This window comes from Heptranchias perlo, chromosome 8 (assembly GCF_035084215.1).
Source record: "Heptranchias perlo isolate sHepPer1 chromosome 8, sHepPer1.hap1, whole genome shotgun sequence".
In the NCBI taxonomy this organism is placed as follows: Eukaryota; Metazoa; Chordata; class Chondrichthyes; order Hexanchiformes; family Hexanchidae; genus Heptranchias; species Heptranchias perlo.
Window position 1 is genome coordinate 70562577 of NC_090332.1, and position 19175 is coordinate 70581751.

General features: G+C 44.6%; 1 protein-coding gene across 5 annotated transcripts in view; it reads left to right on the forward strand.

Annotated features, from left to right (window-relative positions):
* The first annotated feature begins 11737 nt into the window (after positions 1–11737).
* Positions 11738–19175, forward strand: part of dzank1 (double zinc ribbon and ankyrin repeat domains 1) — a 79766-nt gene continuing 72328 nt past the window's right edge. For 3 of the 5 annotated variants that reach the window (XM_067989244.1, XM_067989247.1, XM_067989248.1), the window contains exons 1-3: positions 11739–11838; positions 12886–13013; positions 18678–18831. In XM_067989244.1, coding sequence (XP_067845345.1) covers positions 12905–13013; positions 18678–18831 — 263 coding nt within the window. In that variant the 5' untranslated portion in view covers positions 11739–11838; positions 12886–12904. Of the gene's footprint in view, positions 11839–12885; positions 13014–18677; positions 18832–19175 lie in introns of all 5 variants that reach the window. The other 2 variants (XM_067989245.1, XM_067989246.1) reach the window with 2 other exon arrangements.

Here is a 19175-nt window from a genome sequence, read left to right on the forward strand (position 1 = left end):
AATTTGGCCACTCTGTTCTTTCATCCAAGTCATTGATATATATTGTGAATAGTTGAGGCCCCAGCACTGATCCCTGCGGCACCCCACTAGTTACAGATTGCCATTTTGAAATGACCCTTTTATCCCAACTCTTTGTTTTCTGTTAGTTAGCCAATCCTCTATCCGTGCCAGTATATTACCCCAACACCATGAGCTCTTGTGCAGTAATCTTTTATGTGGCACCTTATCAAATGCCTTTTGGAAATCCAAATATACTGCATCCATTGGTTCCCCTTTATCCACCCTGCCCGTTACTTCCTCAAAGAACTCTAATAAATTTGTCAGACATGATTTCCCCTTCATAAAACCATGTGGACTTTCCTTGATTGTATTATGAGTCTCCAAATGTCCTGCTACTACTTCCTTAATAATGGATTCTAACATTTTCCCAATGACAGATGTTAGGCTAACTGGTCTATAGTTAACTGCTTTCTGTCTCACTCCCTTCTTGAATAGGGGTGTTATGTTTGCGGTTTTCCAATCCGCTGGGACCTTTCCAGAATCTAGTGAATTCTGGAAGATTACAACCAATGCATCCACTATCTCTGTAGCCACTTCCTTTAAGACCCTCGGATGCAAGCCATCAGGTCCAGGGGACTTATCAGCCTTTAAACCCATTAGTTTACCTAGTACTTTTTCTCGTCTTTTATGATTCGTAACAAAAATATATCCCTGTGAGGAGGAAAGACTCCACAAAAAGGGTGAACCAACCATGGCTAACTAAGGAAGTCAAGGATGGTATCAGGTTAAGAGAAAAAGCATACAACGTGGCAAAGATTACTGGTAAGCCCGAAGATTGGGAAAACTTTAAAAACCAGCAAAGGATGAATAAAAGAATAATAAAGAGGGAGAAAATAAATTATGAGAGTAAACTAGCAAGTTAGTGATTGTTTTTAGTTCCTCCCTCCCCTTTGCCCCTTGATTTTCTACTATTATTGGTATATTTTTAGTGTCTTCTACTGTGAAGACAGATACAAAATATCTGTTCAATTCCTCTGCCATTTCCTTGTTTTCCATTATTATTTCCCCAGTCTCATCCTCTAAGAGACCAATGTTTATTTTAGCTACCCTCTTCCTTTTTATATACTTGTAAAAGCTTTTACTGTCAGTTTTTATATTACTTGCTAGTTTACTCTCATAATTTATTTTCTCCCTCTTTATTATTCTTTTAGTCATCCTTTGCTGGTTTTTAAAGTTTTCCCAATCTTCGGGCTTACCAGTAATCTTTGCCACGTTGTATGCTTTTTCTCTTAACCTGATACCATCCTTGACTTCCTTAGTTAGCCATGGTTGGTTCACCCTTTTTGTGGAGTCTTTCCTCCTCACAGGGATATATTTTTGTTACGAATCATAAAATATCTTTTTAAATGTTTGCCACTGCTTATCCACCATCATACCATCTAATCAGTTTACCCAGTCCACTTTAGCCAATTCTGCCCTCATTCCTTTATAATTGAGGTAGGTTTTAAGGAGCGTCTTAAATGACGAGAGGGTGGTGGAGAGGTTTAGGGAGGGAATTCCAGAGCTTAGGCCTTAGACAACTGAAGGCATGGCCACCAATGACGGAGCAAAGGAAATCTGGGATGCACAAGAGGCCAGAATTGGAGGAATGCATTGTTCTCAGAGAGTTGTAAGGCTGGAGGAGGTTATAGAGATAGGGAGGAGGGAGTTGATAAGTTATCAACACAAGATCTTAAGACCATAAAGAGTGCAAACAAAGCACCGGTTCATTTCTATAGGAATAGAACACAAAAGCAGGCAGGTAATGTAAAATTTATATAGAACCTTGGTTAGACCACACTTGGAGTACTGTGTGCAGTTCTGGTCTCCATACTACAAAAAGGATATTTTTTTTTATTCGTTCATGGGATGTGTGTGTCGCTGGAGAGGCCAGCATTTATTGCCCATCCCTAATTGCCCTTGAGAAGGTGGTAGTGAGCCACCTTCTTGAACCGCTGCAGTCCATGTGGTGAAGGTTCTCCCACAGTGCTGTTAGGAAGGGAGTTCCAGGATTTTGACCCAGCGACGGTGAAGGAACGGCAATATATTTCCAAGTTGGGATGGTGTGTGACTTGGAGGGGAACATGCAGGTGGTGTTGTTCCGATGTGCCTGCTGCCCTTGTCCTTCTAGGTGGTAGAGGTCATGGGTTTGGGAAGTGCTGTTGAAGAAGCCTTGGCGAGTTGCTGCAATGCATCCTGTGAATGGTACACACTGCAGCCACAGTGCACTGGTGGTGAAAGGAGTGAATGTTTAGGGTGGTGGATGGGGTGCCAACCAAGCGGGCTGCTTTGTCCTGGATGATGTCAAGCTTCTTGAGTGTTGTTGGAGCTGCACTCATCCAGGCAAGTGGAGAGTATTCCATCACACTCCTGACTTGTGCCTTGTAGATGGTGGAAAGGCTTTGGGGAGTCAGGAGGTGAGTCACTCGCCGCAGAATACCCAGCCTCTGACCTGCTCTTGTAGCCACAGGATTTATATGGCTGGTCCAGTTACGTTTCTGGTCAATGGTGACCCCCAGGATGTTGATGGTGGGGGATTCGGCGATGGTAATGCTGTTGAATGTCAAGGGGAGGTGGCTCGACTCTCTCTTGTTGGAGATGGTCATTGAAGGCACTTGTCTGGCGCGAATGTAACTTGCCACTTATGAGCCCAAGCCTGGATGTTGTCCAGGTCTTGGTGCATGCGGGCACGGACTGCTTCATTATCTGAGGGGTTGCGAATGGAACTGAACATTGTGCAATCATCAGCAAACATCCCCATTTCTGACTTTATGAATGGAGGGAAGGTCATTGATGAAGCAGCTGAAGATGGTTGGGCCTAGGACACTGCCCTGAGGAACTCCTGCAGCAATGTCCTGGGGCTGAGATGATTGGCCTCCAACAACCACTACCTTTGTGCTAGGTATGACTCCAGCCACTGGAGAATTTTCCCCCTGTTTCCCATTGACTTCAATTTTACTAGGGCTCCTTGGTGCCACACTCGGTCAAATGCTGCCTTGATGTCAAGGACAGTCACTCTCACCTCACCTCTGGAATTCAGCTCTTTTGTCCATGTTTGGACCAAGGCTGTAATGAGGTCTGGAGCCGAGTGGTCCTGGCGGAACCCAAACTGAGCATCAGTGAGCATGTTATTGGTGAGTAAGTGCCGCTTGATAGCACTGTCGACGATACCTTCCATCACTTTGCTGATGATTGAGCGGTAATTGGCTGGATTGGATTTGTCCTGCTTTTGGTGGACAGGACATACCTGAGCAATTTTCCACATTGTCAGGTAGATGCCAGAGTTGTAGCTGTACTGGAACAGTTTGGCTAGAGGGGCAGCTAGTTCTGGAGCACAAGTCTTCAACACTACAGCCGGGATGTTGTCGGGGCCCATAGCCTTTGCTGTATCCAGTGCACTCAGCTGTTTCTTGATATCAGTGAATCGAATTGGCTGAAGACTGGCTTCTGTGATGGTGGGGATATCGGGAGGAGGCCGAGATGGATCATCCACTCAGCACTTCTGGCTGAAGATGGTTGCAAACCTTTCAGCTTCGTCTTTTGCACTCACCTGATGGACTCCACCATCATTGAGGATGGGGATGTTCACAGAGCCTCCTCCTCCTGTTAGTTGTTTAATTGTCCACCACCATTCACAACTGGATGTGGCAGGACTGCAGAGCGTTGATCTGATCCGTTGGTTGTGGAATCGCTTAGCTCTCTCTGTAGCATGTTGCTTCCGCTGTTTAGCATGCATGTAGTCCTGAGTTGTAGCTTCACCAGGTTGGCACCTCATTTTTAGGTATGCCTGGTGCTGCTCCTGGCATGCTCTTCTACACTCCTCATTGAACCAGGGTTGATCCCCTGGCTTGTTGGTAATGGTAGAGTGAGGAATATGCCAGGCCATGAGGTTATAGATTGTGCTGGAATACAATTCTGCTGCTGCTGATGGCCCACAGTGTCTCATGGATGCCCAGTTTTGAGCTGCTAGATCTGTGATAGTGCCTCACAACACATTGGATGGAGTCCTCAGTGCGAAGATGGGACTTCGTCTCCACGAGGATTGTGTGGTGGTCACTCCTACCAATACTGTCATGGACAGATGCATCTGCGACAGGTAGATTGGTGAGGACGAGGTCGAGTAGGTTTTTCTCTCGTGTTGGCTCGCTCAACACCTGCCGCAGGCCCAGTCTGGCAGCTATGTCCTTCAGGACTAGGCCAGCTCGGTCAGTCGTGGTGCTACCGAGCCACTCTTGGTGATGGACATTGAAGTCCCCCACCCAGAGTACATTCTGTGCCTTTGCTACCCTCAGTGCTTCCTCCAGGTGGTGCTCAACATGGAGGAGGACTGATTCATCAGCTGAGAGAGGGCGGTAGGTGGTAATCAGCAGGAGGTTTCCTTGCCCATGTTTGACCTGATGCCATGAGATGTAATGGGGTCTGGAGTCGATGTTGAGAACACCCAGGGCCACTCCCTCCCGACTGTATATCACTGTACCGCCACCTCTGGTGGGTCTGTCCTGCCGGTGGGACAGGACATACCCAGGGATGGTGATGGAAGAATCTGGGACGTTGGCTGAAAGGTATGATTCTGTGAGTATGGCTATGTCAGGCCATTGCTTGACTTCTCTGTGGGACAGCTCTCCCAATTTTGGCACAATCCCCAGATGTTAGTGAGGAGGATTTTGCAGGGTCGACTGGGCTTGGTTTGCCATTGTCGTTTCCGGTGCCTAGTGGTCCGATGCCGGGTGGTCCGTCCGGTTTTATTCTTATTATGACTTTTTTTAGCGAGATTGTACAACTGAGTGGCTTGCTAGGCCATTTCAGAGGGCAATTAAGAATCAACCACATTGCTATGGGTCTGGAGTCACATATAGGCCAGACCGGGTAAGGAATGCAGGTTTCCTTCCCTAAAGGACATTAGTGAACCAGATGGGTTTTTACGACAATCCGGTAGTTTCATGGACACCATCACTGATACTAGTTTTTTTTGAAGAACTGGAGAAAACACAGAAAAGATTTACAGGGATGAGAGGATTTACAGAATTGAGAGGATGCAACCGTCAGGAAAGATTAAGCAGGTTGGGGCTATTTTCACTGGAAAAGAGAGGGCTAAGAGTAGACCTGATAGAATTTAAAATTATGAAGGAATTCAATAGGTGGATGTGGAGAAACTGTTTCCGCTTGTGGGTGAGTCCAGAACAAGTAGACATAAATATAAGATAGCCACTAACAGATCAAGTAAAGAATTTAGGAGGAATTTCTTTACTCGGAGTGGTGAGAATGTGGAACTTGTTGCCACTTGGAGTGGTTGAAGCCGATAGCATTAATAAATTTAAAGGGAGACTTGAGGGAAAAGGGAATAGAGGGACAAGGGAGCAGGGTGGGAAGGGATAATTAGAGTGGGAGGAGGCTCATGTGGAGTATAAACACTGGTATAGACCAGTTGGGCCGAGAGGCCTGTTTCTGTGCTGTAGATTCTATGTAATTGCCATGCAGAGGGAAATTCAGAGTGAAAAGGGCAGGTTGGAATCTACAGCCATGGGATGCGCATTGTTTTGAATACTTAATGCTTCCTGGTGTGATCTCACTGGTCAGATAATGAGGATAATAGTAATTGGAGCATTCCCAAGTGTGGGATGGCACAAACGTTTGTTTACATTATATAAAAATGTATTAATCAACTTCCTACCAGTGATATTTTATGTTCCAGTGAGTGGTTATTTGTGTTATACTGCTGTTACTGATCCTTTTTTTTTTATTCGTTCATGGGATGTGGGCGTCGCTGGCGAGGCCAGCATTTATTGCCCATCCCTAATTGCCCTCGAGAAGGTGGTGGTGAGCCGCCTTCTTGAACCGCTGCAGTCCGTGTGGTGACGGTTCTCCCACAGTGCTGTTAGGAAGGAAGTTCCAGGATTTTGACCCAGCGACGATGAAGGAACGGCGATATATTTCCAAGTCGGGATGGTGTGTGACTTGGAGGGGAACGTACAGGTGGTGTTGTTCCCATGTGCCTGCTGCTCTTGTCCTTCTAGGTGGTAGAGGTCGCGGGTTTGGGAGGTGCTGTCGAAGAAGCCTTGGCGAGTTGCTGCAGTGCATCCTGTGGATGGTACACACTGCAGCCACTGTGCGCCGGTGGTGAAGGGAGTGAATGTTTAGGGTGATGGATGGGGTGCCAATCAAGCGGGCTGCTTTATCTTGGATGGTGTCGAGCTTCTTGAGTGTTGTTGGAGCTGCACTCATCCAGGCAAGTGGAGAGTATTCCATCACACTCCTGACTTGTGCCTTGTAGATGGTGGAAAGGCTTTGGGGAGTCAGGAGGTGAGTCACTCGCCGCAGAACACCCAGCCTCTGACCTGCTCTAGTAGCCACAGTATTTATATGGCTGGTTCAGTTCAGTTTCTGGTCAATGGTGACCCCCAGGATGTTGATGGTGGGGGATTCGGCGATGGTAATGCCGTTGAATGTCAAGGGGAGGTGGTTAGACTCTCTCTTGTTGGAGATGGTCATTGCCTGGCACTTATCTGGCGCGAATGTTACTTGCCACTTATGAGCCCAAGCCTGGATGTTGTCCAGGTCTTGCTGCATGCGGGCTCGGACTGCTTCATTATCTGAGGGGTTGCGAATGGAACTGAACACTGTGCAGTCATCAGCGAACATCCCCATTTCTGACCTTATGATGGAGGGAAGGTCATTGATGAAGCAGCTGAAGATGGTTGGGCCTAGGACACTGCCCTGAGGAACTCCTGCAGCAATGCCCTGGGGCTGAGATGATTGGCCTCCAACAACCACTACCATCTTCCTTTGTGCTAGGTATGACTCCAGCCACTGGAGAGTTTTCCCCCTGATTCCCATGGACTTCAATTTTACTAGGGCTCCTTGGTGCCACACTCAGTCAAATGCTGCCTTGATGTCAAGGGCAGTCACTCTCACCTCACCTCTGGAATTCAGCTCTTTTGTCCATGTTTGGACCAAGGCTGTAATGAGGTCTGGAGCCGAGTGACCCTGGCGGAACCCAAACTGAGCATCAGTGAGCATGTTATTGGTGAGTAAGTGCCGCTTGATAGCACTGTCGACGACACCTTCCATCACTTTGCTGATGATTGAGAGTAGACTGATGGGGCGGTAATTGGCCGGATTGGATTTGTCCTGCTTTTTGTGGACAGGACACACCTGGGCAATTTTCCACATTGTCGGGTCGATGCCAGTGTTGTAGCTGTACTGGAACAGCTTGGCTAGAAGCGCAGCTAGTTCTGGAGCACAAGTCTTCAGCACTACAGCTGGGATGTTGTCGGGGCCCATAGCCTTTGCTGTATCCAGTGCACTCAGCCATTTCTTGATATCACGTGGAGTGAATCGAATTGGCCGAAGACTGGCTTCCGTGATGGTGGGGATATCGGGAGGAGGCTGAGATGGATCATCCACTCGGCACTTCTGGCTGAAGATGGTTGCAAACGCTTCAGCCTTGTCTTTTGCACTCACGTGCTGGACTCCGCCATCATTGAGAATGGGGATATTTGCAGAACCTCCTCCTCCCGTTAGTTGTTTAATTGTCCACCACCATTCACGACTGGATGTGGCAGGACTGCAGAGCTTTGATCTGATCCGTTGGTTGTGGAATCGCTTAGCTCTGTCTATAGCATGTTGCTTCCGCTGTTTAGCATGCATGTAGTCCTGAGTTGTAGCTTCACCAGGTTGGTACCTCATTTTTAGGTACGCCTGGTGCTGCTCCTGGCATGCTCTTCTACACTCCTCATTGAACCAGGGTTGATCCCCTGGCTTGTTGGTAATGGTAGAGTGAGGAATATGCCAGGCCATGAGGTTACAGATTGTGGTGGAATACAATTCTGCTGCTGCTGATGGCCCACAGCGCCTCATGGATGCCCAATTTTGAGCTGCTAGATCCGTTCTGAATCTATCCCATTTAGCACGGTGGTAGTGCCACACAACACGTTGGATGGTGTCCTCAGTGCGAAGACGGGACTTCATCTCCACGAGGACTGTGCGGTGGTCACTCCTACCAATACTGTCATGGACAGATGCATTTGCGACAGGGAGATTGGTGAGGACAAGGTCAAGTAAGTTTTCCCCTCGTGTTGGTTCGCTCACCACCTGCCGCAGGCCCAGTCTATGTCCTTCAGGACTCGGCCAGCTCGGTCAGTAGTGGTGCTACCGAGCCACTCTTGGTGATGGACATTGAAGTCCCCCACCCAGAGTACATTTTGTGCCCTTGCTACCCTCAGTGCTTCCTCCAAGTGGTGCTCCACATGGAGGAGGACTGATTCATCAGCTGAGGGAGGACGGTAGGTGGTAATCAGCAGGAGGTTTCCTTGCCCATGTTTGACCTGATGCCATGAGATTTCATGGGGTCCAGAGTCAATGTTGAGGACTCCCAGAGCCACTCCCTCCTGACTGTATATCACTGTACCGCCACCTCTGGTGGGTCTGTCCTGCCGGTGGGACAGGACATACCCAGGGATGGTGATGGAAGAGTCTGGGACGTTGGCTGAAAGATATGATTCTGTAAGTATGGCTATGTCAGGCTGTTGCTTGAATAGTCTGTGGGACAGCTTTCCCAATTTTGGCACAAGTCCCCAGATGTTAGTAAGGAGGACCTTGCAGGGTCGACTGGGCTTGGTGTTTTGCCGTTGTCGTGTCCGGTGCCTCGTGGTCCGATGCCGGGTGGTCCGTCCGGTTTTATTCTTATTATGACTTTTCGTAGCGAGATTTTACAACTGAGTGGCTTGCTAGGCCATTTCAGAGGGCAATTAAGAATCAACCACATTGCTGTGGGTCTGGAGTCACATATAGGCCAGACCGGGTAAGGACGGCAGGTTTCCTTCCCTAAAGGACATTAGTGAACCAGATGGGTTTTTACGACAATCCGGTAGTTTCATGGCCATCATCACTGATACTAGTATTTTAATTCCAGATTTTTATTTAAGAGTCGAGCAACTGCAGAAAGAAAAAGAAATGCAGAAGAATGAATGCAGCCCTGCATTCTCCAGAGCGCTGAAGCACCATCATTTGCAGATGCTCTTTATGTAATTGTTCCCTTCATAAAAAATTAGACAATTGTAGCATCTATTTTGTTTTAACTTGTTTCGAGATTGCATTAAAATAATATAGTATTCTTATACAGAATTGAAATCTTATTAGACTTGAATACATGCGGTTGTAAATGTTGGTCTAATGAATAAAGTGTTAATTTTCCAAATCCTTCTTTGTATTTTTATTTCCTCATACCAGGCAGCATCTGAGCGAATTTGTATTGTATCCTCACTGAAGTCTCAATATCCTTCCTATAGCGTGGAGCCCAATATGCAGTTGCCAAGTTCGTTGATCTCAGCCAGGAAAGCAGCGGCCATTACAATTGGCCTCAGTGCCCCCGTACTGGTGACAGCAAAAATAAACCCAGCTAGGGCTTCATCTCCTAACTGCCATCCAGTGATCCTTTATGGACAATGTGATCGGTTTCACCTGTAATGTTCACTGGCTCCCATGATCAAATAGTCTGTCAACAATTACTGCTCAGGCTCTAACATGAAGAGTAGCCATTTTGGGAAAGTGCCACCAGTATATGTCACCACCTTCAGACGCCCTGTTTCAAACCACAACCTGTCTTTTTATATCTCAGAAAAGAGTTATCAGGAATTCTTGGATTTTGATTGTGATTTATGTAAATACTGATCAGGTCACTGTGATCTGATCAGTTTACAAACATGCTGAAGCATCTAGTAAGACATTGTCCCTTTAAAGTGGCCCCTTTGAGCTCTTCAATGAGTAAATGCACTGCTTTCGTGTGGTCCTGAGCCATACAGATCAGGAAGATCCCAAGTTTGATTCCTGGCCTGTGTTAAGTAACCTCAATCTGTTGAGGCATTGCATCCTTGGACTACACCTCTGTGCAGTAGAGGGAGTGCTACATTGTCAGAAGTGCCATCTTTCCGACCCAGGGAGGCTAAAATTCATCCCCCCAACCAACACCATCAAAAAAACATTACCGATCAATTATCTCTGTAGGACTTTGCTGTGCATTAATTGGCTGCCACATTTGCCTACATAACAACAGTGACAACACTTAGAAAGTTATTAATCACTGTGAAGCATGTTGGGATGTCCTGGGGATGTGAAAAGAGCTAGATGGATGCAAATCATTCTGGACGAGTGAAAGGAAAAAGCAGCAAGGGTCCCCTACAACGGATATCCATCCCCTGACCTTTGCTGGAAAGCTTGCCCATGGACATCAGTTGCTGAAAGGAGCGGCCTCAGCTGTGCAACTTTCTTAGTTGATTCACTAGGCTGACACGGGGAACAGCCACCTGTTTGAAGTATTGGAGAGCAGCCAGCATCAAGAGATATATACCCCCAGCAAGAGTCAGCACCATCAGGAGATGGAGGAAAGGGGGGGGGGGTCAAGGACAGAAATGTTCATATCAATTGAAGTGTCCTCCCTGCAGGTACATTAAATTCTGTACTTCTGTAATTGGAGGTTTTGAGGATAGGGCGCAGTGCTTCACCACATTGGCTAATGGGGAATACAGTGCAGCTCTGAATCTCAGCCATTCTGCATATGCTGAGTTCCTGATCTCTACAGTGATATCATGTGGCCTAGGCTTGGGGATGGTCTGTCGCTTAGGGAGGAACTATTGGGGGAGAATTAACTGTATAACTTAGGCAAAAATATAAAAACTTGTTATACAAGCCAATCAGGTCAGAGCTCTGGGTTTGGGTCTCCATGTCTCCCCCTTACCCTTATCCCACATCCCACCTGTTAGTATAACCCAATCAGGTCAGAGCTCTGGGTTTGGGTCTCCATGTCTCCCCCTTACCCCACATCCCACCTGTCAGTATAACCCAATCAGTGGGAGCTCTGGGTTTGGGTCTCCATGTCTCCCCCTTACCCCACACCCCACATCCCACCTGTCAGTATAACCCAATCAGTGGGAGCTCTGGGTTTGGGTCTCCATGTCTCCCCCTTACCCCACATCCCACATCCCACCTGTCAGTATAACCCAATCAGGTCAGAGCTCTGTGTTTGGGTCTCCATGTCTCCCCCTTACCCCACATCCCACATCCCACCTGTCAGTATAACCCAATCAGGTCAGAGCTCTGGGTTTGGGTCTCCATGTCTCCCCCTTACCCCACATCCCACCTGTCAGTATAACCCAATCAGTGGGAGCTCTGGGTTTGGGTCTCCATGTCTCCCCCTTACCCTTATCCCACATCCCACCTGTCAGTATAACCCAATCAGTGGGAGCTCTGGGTTTGGGTCTCCATGTCTCCCCCTTACCCTTATCCCACATCCCACCTGTCAGTATAACCCAATCAGGTCAGAGCTCTGGGTTTGGGTCTCCATGTCTCCCCCTTACCCCACACCCCACATCCCACCTGTCAGTATAACCCAATCAGTGGGAGCTCTGGGTTTGGGTCTCCATGTCTCCCCCTTACCCCACACCCCACATCCCACCTGTCAGTATAACCCAATCAGTGGGAGCTCTGGGTTTGGGTCTCCATGTCTCCCCCTTACCCCACATCCCACCTGCCAGCTGCTACAACCGCCTCCGCCAAACTCTAACTGCGCAGGCGTTGTTTCTAGGCGCGCCGTTGCTAATGTATCCGTAAACGTTGATTTCATTGGCGTCGATGGTTGCCACGCCACAACTGCTGGCCAATTGGCGGAGCCGCAGCCGCGTTGTGCGGTTGTTGGTGGTAGCGAAGGCAGGAGGAGAGCTACAGTCAGGGCCACAAGCGACCTGAGCGGCCAGGAGCGGCACTGGGAGCAGCTGGGGCAGGCGGGTCGGATTATTTTCTGGTTTGGTCAGCAGTTACTGTTACAATGTTTCAAAGATATGGATTGGATTATTGATAATCATTGGGGTTATCGATAATCATTGGGGTTATTAATAATTATTGGGGTTATTGATAATCATTGGGATATTAATAATCATTGGGATGATTGATAATCATTGGGGTTATTCATAATCATTGGGGTTATTGATAATCATTGGGATATTAGTAATCATTGGGGTATTAATATTCATTGGGGTTATTGATAATCATTGGATTATTAATAATCATTTGTGGTATTAATAATCATTGGGTTATTGATAATAATTTGTGCTACAAATAATTATTGACTTATTAATAACCATTGCAGTCATTTATAATCATTGGGTTAATTAATAATAATTGGGGTTATTGATATTCATTGGGGTTAGTTATAATCATTGTGTTATTAATAATCATTGGTGTTATTTATATTCATTGGAGTTATTAATAATTATTGTGTAATTTATAATCATTGGGTTAATTAATAATAATTGGGGTTATTAATATTCATTGGGGTTAGTTATAATCATTGGGTTATTAATCATCATTGGCATTATTTATATTCATTGGAATTATTAATAATTATTGGGTTATTTATAATCATTGGGGTTATTAATTATTGGGGTTATTAATAACCAAAAGGTTTATTATTTATAATTATTGTAATATTTATAAATATAGAGTTATTACTTATAATTATTGAAGTTAATGATTATTAATAACCCTACTGGTTATAAATTATTGGTGTTATTATTTATAATTATTAGGGTTATTTACAATTTTTGGGTTAACTGTTCATAAAATTAATTATTTGAGTTTCAGGGTTTGTTTGTGAGACTCTATCATTGCCGTTAACAGCTGCCTGCTATACCTTGTCCTCGCTCCCAACCCATGGTGATGCCCTACTCCCCAGGCTCTGCCCCTTCAACTTGGCTTTCTGACTGGAAGTAATTGTGGTGGTGTCGCTGACTCTTGCTTGATAGGGTCTGTCCCTGCGCTCTCCTGGAAAATGTTGTCTCTGGTCTCTCCCCGTAGGTGGCTCCCCTCTGGAGGAATGACGGCCGGATCCATCGCAGTCCCACATATCATCCCGTTGAGGGTCCCTCTCCCTGGCAAACCCAAGCATGAAATTGACACCAATACTCCTATCGGAATCAAGTCGGGTAAGAAAAAGGACGATCACTTGACTACAATGGGTCTGAAATGGACTCTAATATCCTTGATGCTGGAGGGAACCCCAGTAATATAACCATGGGCACATACACGCCTCCAGAGGCACAGGACATCAAGTCTACAGCTTAGAAACAACTGGTCTATGCCAGCACTTATGCTGTACGCAAGCCTCTCCCACCCCTCTTCATCTAATCCTATCTGCATACCCTTCTATTCCTTTCTCCCTCGTGTGCTTATCTAGCTTCCTCCTAAATGCATCTGTGTTATTTGCCTCAACTACTCCTTGTGGTAGTGTGTTTCACATTCGTATCGCTCATTGGGTAAAGAAGATTCTCCTGAGTATCCTATTAGATTTATTAGTGACAATCTTATATTTATGACCTCTAGTTTTGGAATCCCCCACAAGTGGAACCATTTTCTCTATGTCTACCCCATCAAACCCTTTCATAATCTTAAAGACCTCTGTCAGGTCAGAACTTCTCTTTTCTAGAGAAAAGAGCCCCAGCATGTTCAGCCTTTCCAATAAGTATATCCTCTCAGTTCTGGTATCATAATTGTCAATTTGTTTTGCCAATGGCTCTATATCCTTCTTACAATATGGAGACCAGAACTGTGCACAGTACTGCAAGTGTGGTCTAACCAAAATTCTATACAAGTTTAACATAACTTCTCTGCTTTTCAATTCTATCCCTCTAGAAATGAACCCCAATGCTTGATTTGCCTTTTTATGGTCTTATTAACCTACATCACTATTTGTAGTGATTTGTGTATCTGTGCCCTTGGATCCCTTTGCTCCCCTACCCCATTTAGACTCTTATTATCCAAGCAGTACATGGCCTCCTTATTCCTCTCACCAAAATGTACCACTTCACACTTATTTATATTGAAATTCATTTGCCAATTACACATCCATTCTGCAAGTTTATTAATGTCTTCTTGCATTTTGACTCATTCTTCCTTTGTATTAACTATACCCCCCCAATTTGGTGTCGTCTGCAAATTTTGAAATTGTACTTCTGATTCCCGAATCCAAATCATTAATTTAAATTGTGAGCAACATTGGTCCCAGCACCGATCCCTGTGAAACACCACTTCCCACCTTTTTGCCAGTCTGAGTAGCTACCCTTAACTCATACTCTCTGTTTTCTGTTTTGTAGCCAACTTGCTATCGATTCTGCTTCCTGTCCCCAGACTCCACATTCTTAGTCATGAGTATACAATGTGGTACCTTATCGGAGGCCTTTTGAAAATCCAAATATATTACATCTACTACATTACCCTTGTCTACTCTTTCTATTACTTCTACAAAGAATTCAAAAAGGTTGGTCAAGCATGACTTTCCCTTCTGAAATCTGTGCTGACTATTCTTTATTGTATTTTTGTTTTCTAGATGTTTTTCTATTACATCTTTAAGTAAAGATTTCATTATCTTTCCTACCACCAACATTAAGCTAACTGGCTTATCGTTCCCTGGACTTGTTCTATCTCCCTTTTTCAATATAGGAATAACATTAACAGTCCACCAGTTCTCTGGCACTATTCCCTTTTCTAATGATTTTTTATATATATGTAATAGTGCCTCTGCTATCTCTTCCTTAACTTCTTTTAATAGGCGCGGATGCAATCCATCCGGACCAGGGGTTTTATCCTCTCTAAATTTGATTAGTTTATCAATTATCTCTCCCCTTTCTATCTTAAATGTTTTTATATCTTTTTTGATCTCTTCTTCTAATGTCATGCCCACCTTGTTAGTCTCCCTGGTAAATACTGAGGCAAAGTAATTATTCAGTATTTTTGCCAATTTTGTTATCATTACCTGTGAGTTTATCTTGTGCATCCCTTAGTGGCCCTGTCCCTATGCTGATTATTCTTTTGTTATTTATGTGGCTGTAGAATACTTTACTATTTTTTTATATAGTCCTTGATAATTTAATCTTGTAGTTTCTTTTTGCTTCCCTAATTTTTTTTTGACTTCTTTCCTATCGTCTTCGTATTCCCCTTTGTCATCCTTTCCTTTCTCTTTAGTTTCAATTTTATCCATATCCCTTTATTCCTCCATGGTGTTTCATTATTGGTTAGTTTGTTCTTGTTTTTTAGAGGAATATATTTTTCCTGAACTCTATTGATCATCATTTTAAATATTTCCCACTGCTGTTCTATCTCTTTGTCAAAATTACTTCTAGTTTACCTTCCCTTGTTCCATTCTCATCCCTTCCAAATTAGCTTTGTTCCAATCTGTTATTTTGGTCTTTGTCTTACTTATGTCTTTCTCGATCATTATTTTAAACCCTATTATGTTATGATTGCTATTGCCCAGATGTTCCCCTACACTTACTTCTCTTACCTGCTCTGGTTCATTTCCCATTACTAGATCCAGCAGTGATTCCTCTCTTGTTGGGCTTCTCACATTCTGGGTGAGAAAGGAGTCCTGTACACACTCTATAAACTCCATTCCCTTTGCCCCTTTCCCTACCTCTTCTTACCAGTTTATTTGGGGGTAGTTGAAATCTCCCATGATTATTATTCGATGTTTTTATATACCTCTTGAGTCTATCTGTGTAACCTCCTCCAGCATTACAACCCTCCGAGATCGCTGCATTCCTCCAATTCTGGCCTCTTACGCATCCCCGATTTTCATTGCTGCACCATTGGCGGCCGTGCCTTCAGCTGCCTAGGCCCTAAGCTCTGAAATTCCCTCCCTAACCTCTCCACCTCTCTACTGCTCTCTCCTCCTTTAAGATGCTCCTTAAAATCTACCTCTTTGACCAAGTTTTTGGTCACCTGCCCTAATATCTCCTTATGTGGTTTGTTGTAAAATTTTGACTGATAACGCTCCTGTGAAGCGCCTTGGGACGTTTTACTACGTTAAAGGCATTGTATAAATGCAAGTTGTTGTTGTTGTCTCATCCCCATTTTTGGATGCCAACTGCTGTTGGCGGCAAAGATTAATAGCCTGTGATGGTTGCACTGCCTGTGCAGGTTAGCAGCGTGATTTCCATCTTGCACGTACACACTTGTTCTACTACTCATGCTTGGTAGCTGCCCAAAGAATGTAAACATGGACATGGACTAAACAAAGTGTCAGCTGTGCCCCAGTGATAGCACTCTCGCCTCTGAGTGAGAAGATCATGGATTTAAATCCCACTCCAGGAATTTGAGCACAAAAGCTAGGCTGACACTCCATTGCAGTACTGAGGGAATACTGCCGGTGGTGCCATCTTTCGGATGCCCTCTCAGGTGGACGTAAAAGATCCCATGGTACTATGTCAAAGAAGAGAAAAGGAGTTCTCTGTGGCCAGTATTTATCGCTCAACCAACACCTAACAAAACCACAGATTGTCTAGTCATTATCACATTGCTGTTTGTGGGATCTTGCTGTGTGTAGATTGGCTGCCCCGTTTCCTACATTACAACAGTGACTACATTTCAAAAAGTACTTAATTGGCTGCAAAGCACTTTGGGACGTCCTGGGGTTGTGAAAGACTCTAAATAAATGAAAGTCTTTTATGTTTGAAATATTATCTGCCCCAGCAAATATACACCATCACTGCCATAGGAACCAAATCACAAAACAGAATTGAATCAGTGGGGAAGTCTAACGGTTTGGTTCCCACTTGCAACTTTTACCTTGTAGTTCAAGTCTGGGAGAGTGCCAACAAATAAATCTTCCTATGTCATTCGCGTCAGCTTGGCTCAATTGATAGCTTTCTCATCTCTGTGCTGAGAGGTCGTGAGTTCAAGCACCGCGTCAGGTATTAAGCACGTAATCTCAGCTGGCCCTTCAGTGCCATACCGTGGGAATCCTGCCATTGAGGGTACCATGCATCGGGTGAGACATCAAGCTGAGGTCTGACTGTGCTGGTGGAAGTCAGCGGTCCCATGGTACTATTCAAAGACAAGTAGGGAGTGCCTCGGGTGTTGGCCAACACTCCTATTGTCAACCAACACCACGATAAACAAACAAATTAGCCAATCATTTAATCTCGTTTGCTGTTTATGAGAACTTGTCGCGCACAAAATGGCTGCCATATTTATTCACCTAACAATAGTGGCTTCACTTCAAAAATAAAGACAGACTTGCATTTATATTACGCCTTTCACGACATTGGGACATCCCAAAGCGCTATTACAGCCAATGATGTACTTTCGAAGTGTCGTCACTGTTGTAATGTAGGAAACGTGGCAACCAATTTGCACACAGCAAAGTCCCACAAACAGCAATGTGATAATGACCAATAATCTGTTTTTTAAATGATGTTGAGTGAGGGGTAAATATTGGCCAGAACACAAGGAGAAATCCCCTGCTCTTCTTTGAAATAGTGCCATGGGAAATTTTATGTCCCCCTGAGGGCAGGCTCATTGGTTTAATGTGTTATCCGAAAGACGGCCTCTCTGACAGTGCTGTAGAGTACTGCACTGGAGTGTCAGGCTAGACTTTGTGCTCGCGTCTCTGAAGTGAGACTTGAACTCATGACTTTCTAACTTAGAGGTGAGAGTGCTACCCACTGAGCCACAGCTGACATGGTGAAAAAAAGTAATTAATTGGATTTGAAGTGCTTTTTGCCACTAGTCATGTTTTCTTTTCTCCACCGTCCACTGTATGAAAGGGACAGTTTTCACACGTGTGAGTTGGTGTCTCTGACAGTCCAGGCCTGGATTCTGGCTCCAAAACATAAACAATACTAGTGAAATCAGAGTAAATAAAAACCCACCAAAAAAAATGCTTCAACACTCAACCGTTTAAATTCAGTTCAAGGTAAAGTGGATTGGGATTTTCTTTTCAAACAAATCTGTGTGCGCAGCATGTTGACATGCAAAAAAAATTAATTTAGGGGCAGGAATTTTGCTGTCAGACATTATTGAATCGCAGCCAATATACGTACATGTAAATGCTACTTCATATTCAGGTAATAGAGTTTATATTCAGGTAATTACTTTGAATAGATCAGTATGAGCAGCTTCCATTCTATGAAATAAATACCTGCAAGGAAAGGTAAAACCAGCACTGCTTTTGAGACCTCATACCGTGTTATACAGCCCACTGTGCTGATGCAGTTATTGTTGTAACAGGTCTAGCACTCCATCATTGTTAAAGGGAAGTTGTTTTCATGGTGATAAGCCCTCCATTTACTTGTACACAGATGGATGTCTTGCCCTTACATCTAATTATAGAATCTTACAGCACAGAAGGAGGCCATTCAGCCCATCATGCCTGTGCCGGCTCTTTGAAGGAGCTATCCAATTAGTCCCACTCCCCTGCTCTTTCCCCATAACCCTGCAATTTTCTCCTCTTCAAGTATTTATCCAATTCCCTTTCGAAAATTACTATTGAATCTGCTTCCACCACCCTTTCAGGCAGAGTATTCCAGATCATAATAACTTGCTGCATATCAAAAATTCTCCTCATCTCACCTGGCTCTTTTGCCAATTATCTTAAATCTGTGTTCTATGGTTACTGACTCTTCTGCCGATGGAAACAGTTTCTCCTTATTTACTCTATTAAATTTCCCCTTACCTTCTCAGCTCTAAGGAGATCAAACCCAGCTTCTCTAGTCTCTCCACGTAAATGGAAGTTGATTGGAGGCAAGAAACCTTGTGGGAATTTTGAGCAAACTCCTTACTGACCTTTTTATTTTGCCCTTTATATTTGACAGACACCCCTGATGTGGATGTATACTACACAGTAAATGGCAGCAGACCTCAACTCTTGAAGAATCCAAGCTATGGGGAGAGCTTCACCTTAAAGTACAGGAAACCATTCACGTTGCATGCAGGCAAAGGGACCATTAAAGCTTTGGCTGTCTCTAGGTAAATCTCCCAAGTGTCTGATGCAAAAAGATTCTTTTGCATTGGAGAGTAGTTTTTATTAGTCCAAAACACAAATCATAGAATCATAGAATGATACAGCACAGAAGGAGGCCGTTCGACCCATCATTGTTCTTGTGTTGGCTCTTTGAAAGAGCTATCCAAATAGTCCCACTCCCCTGCTCTTTCCCTGTAGACCTGCAATTTTTTCCTTTTCAAGTATATAACCAATTCCCTTTTGAAAATTACTATTGAATCTGCTTCCACCACCCTTTCAGGCAGTGTATTCCAGATCATAACAACTCGCTGCATAAAAAAAAATCCTCATCTTCCCTCTGGTTCTTTTG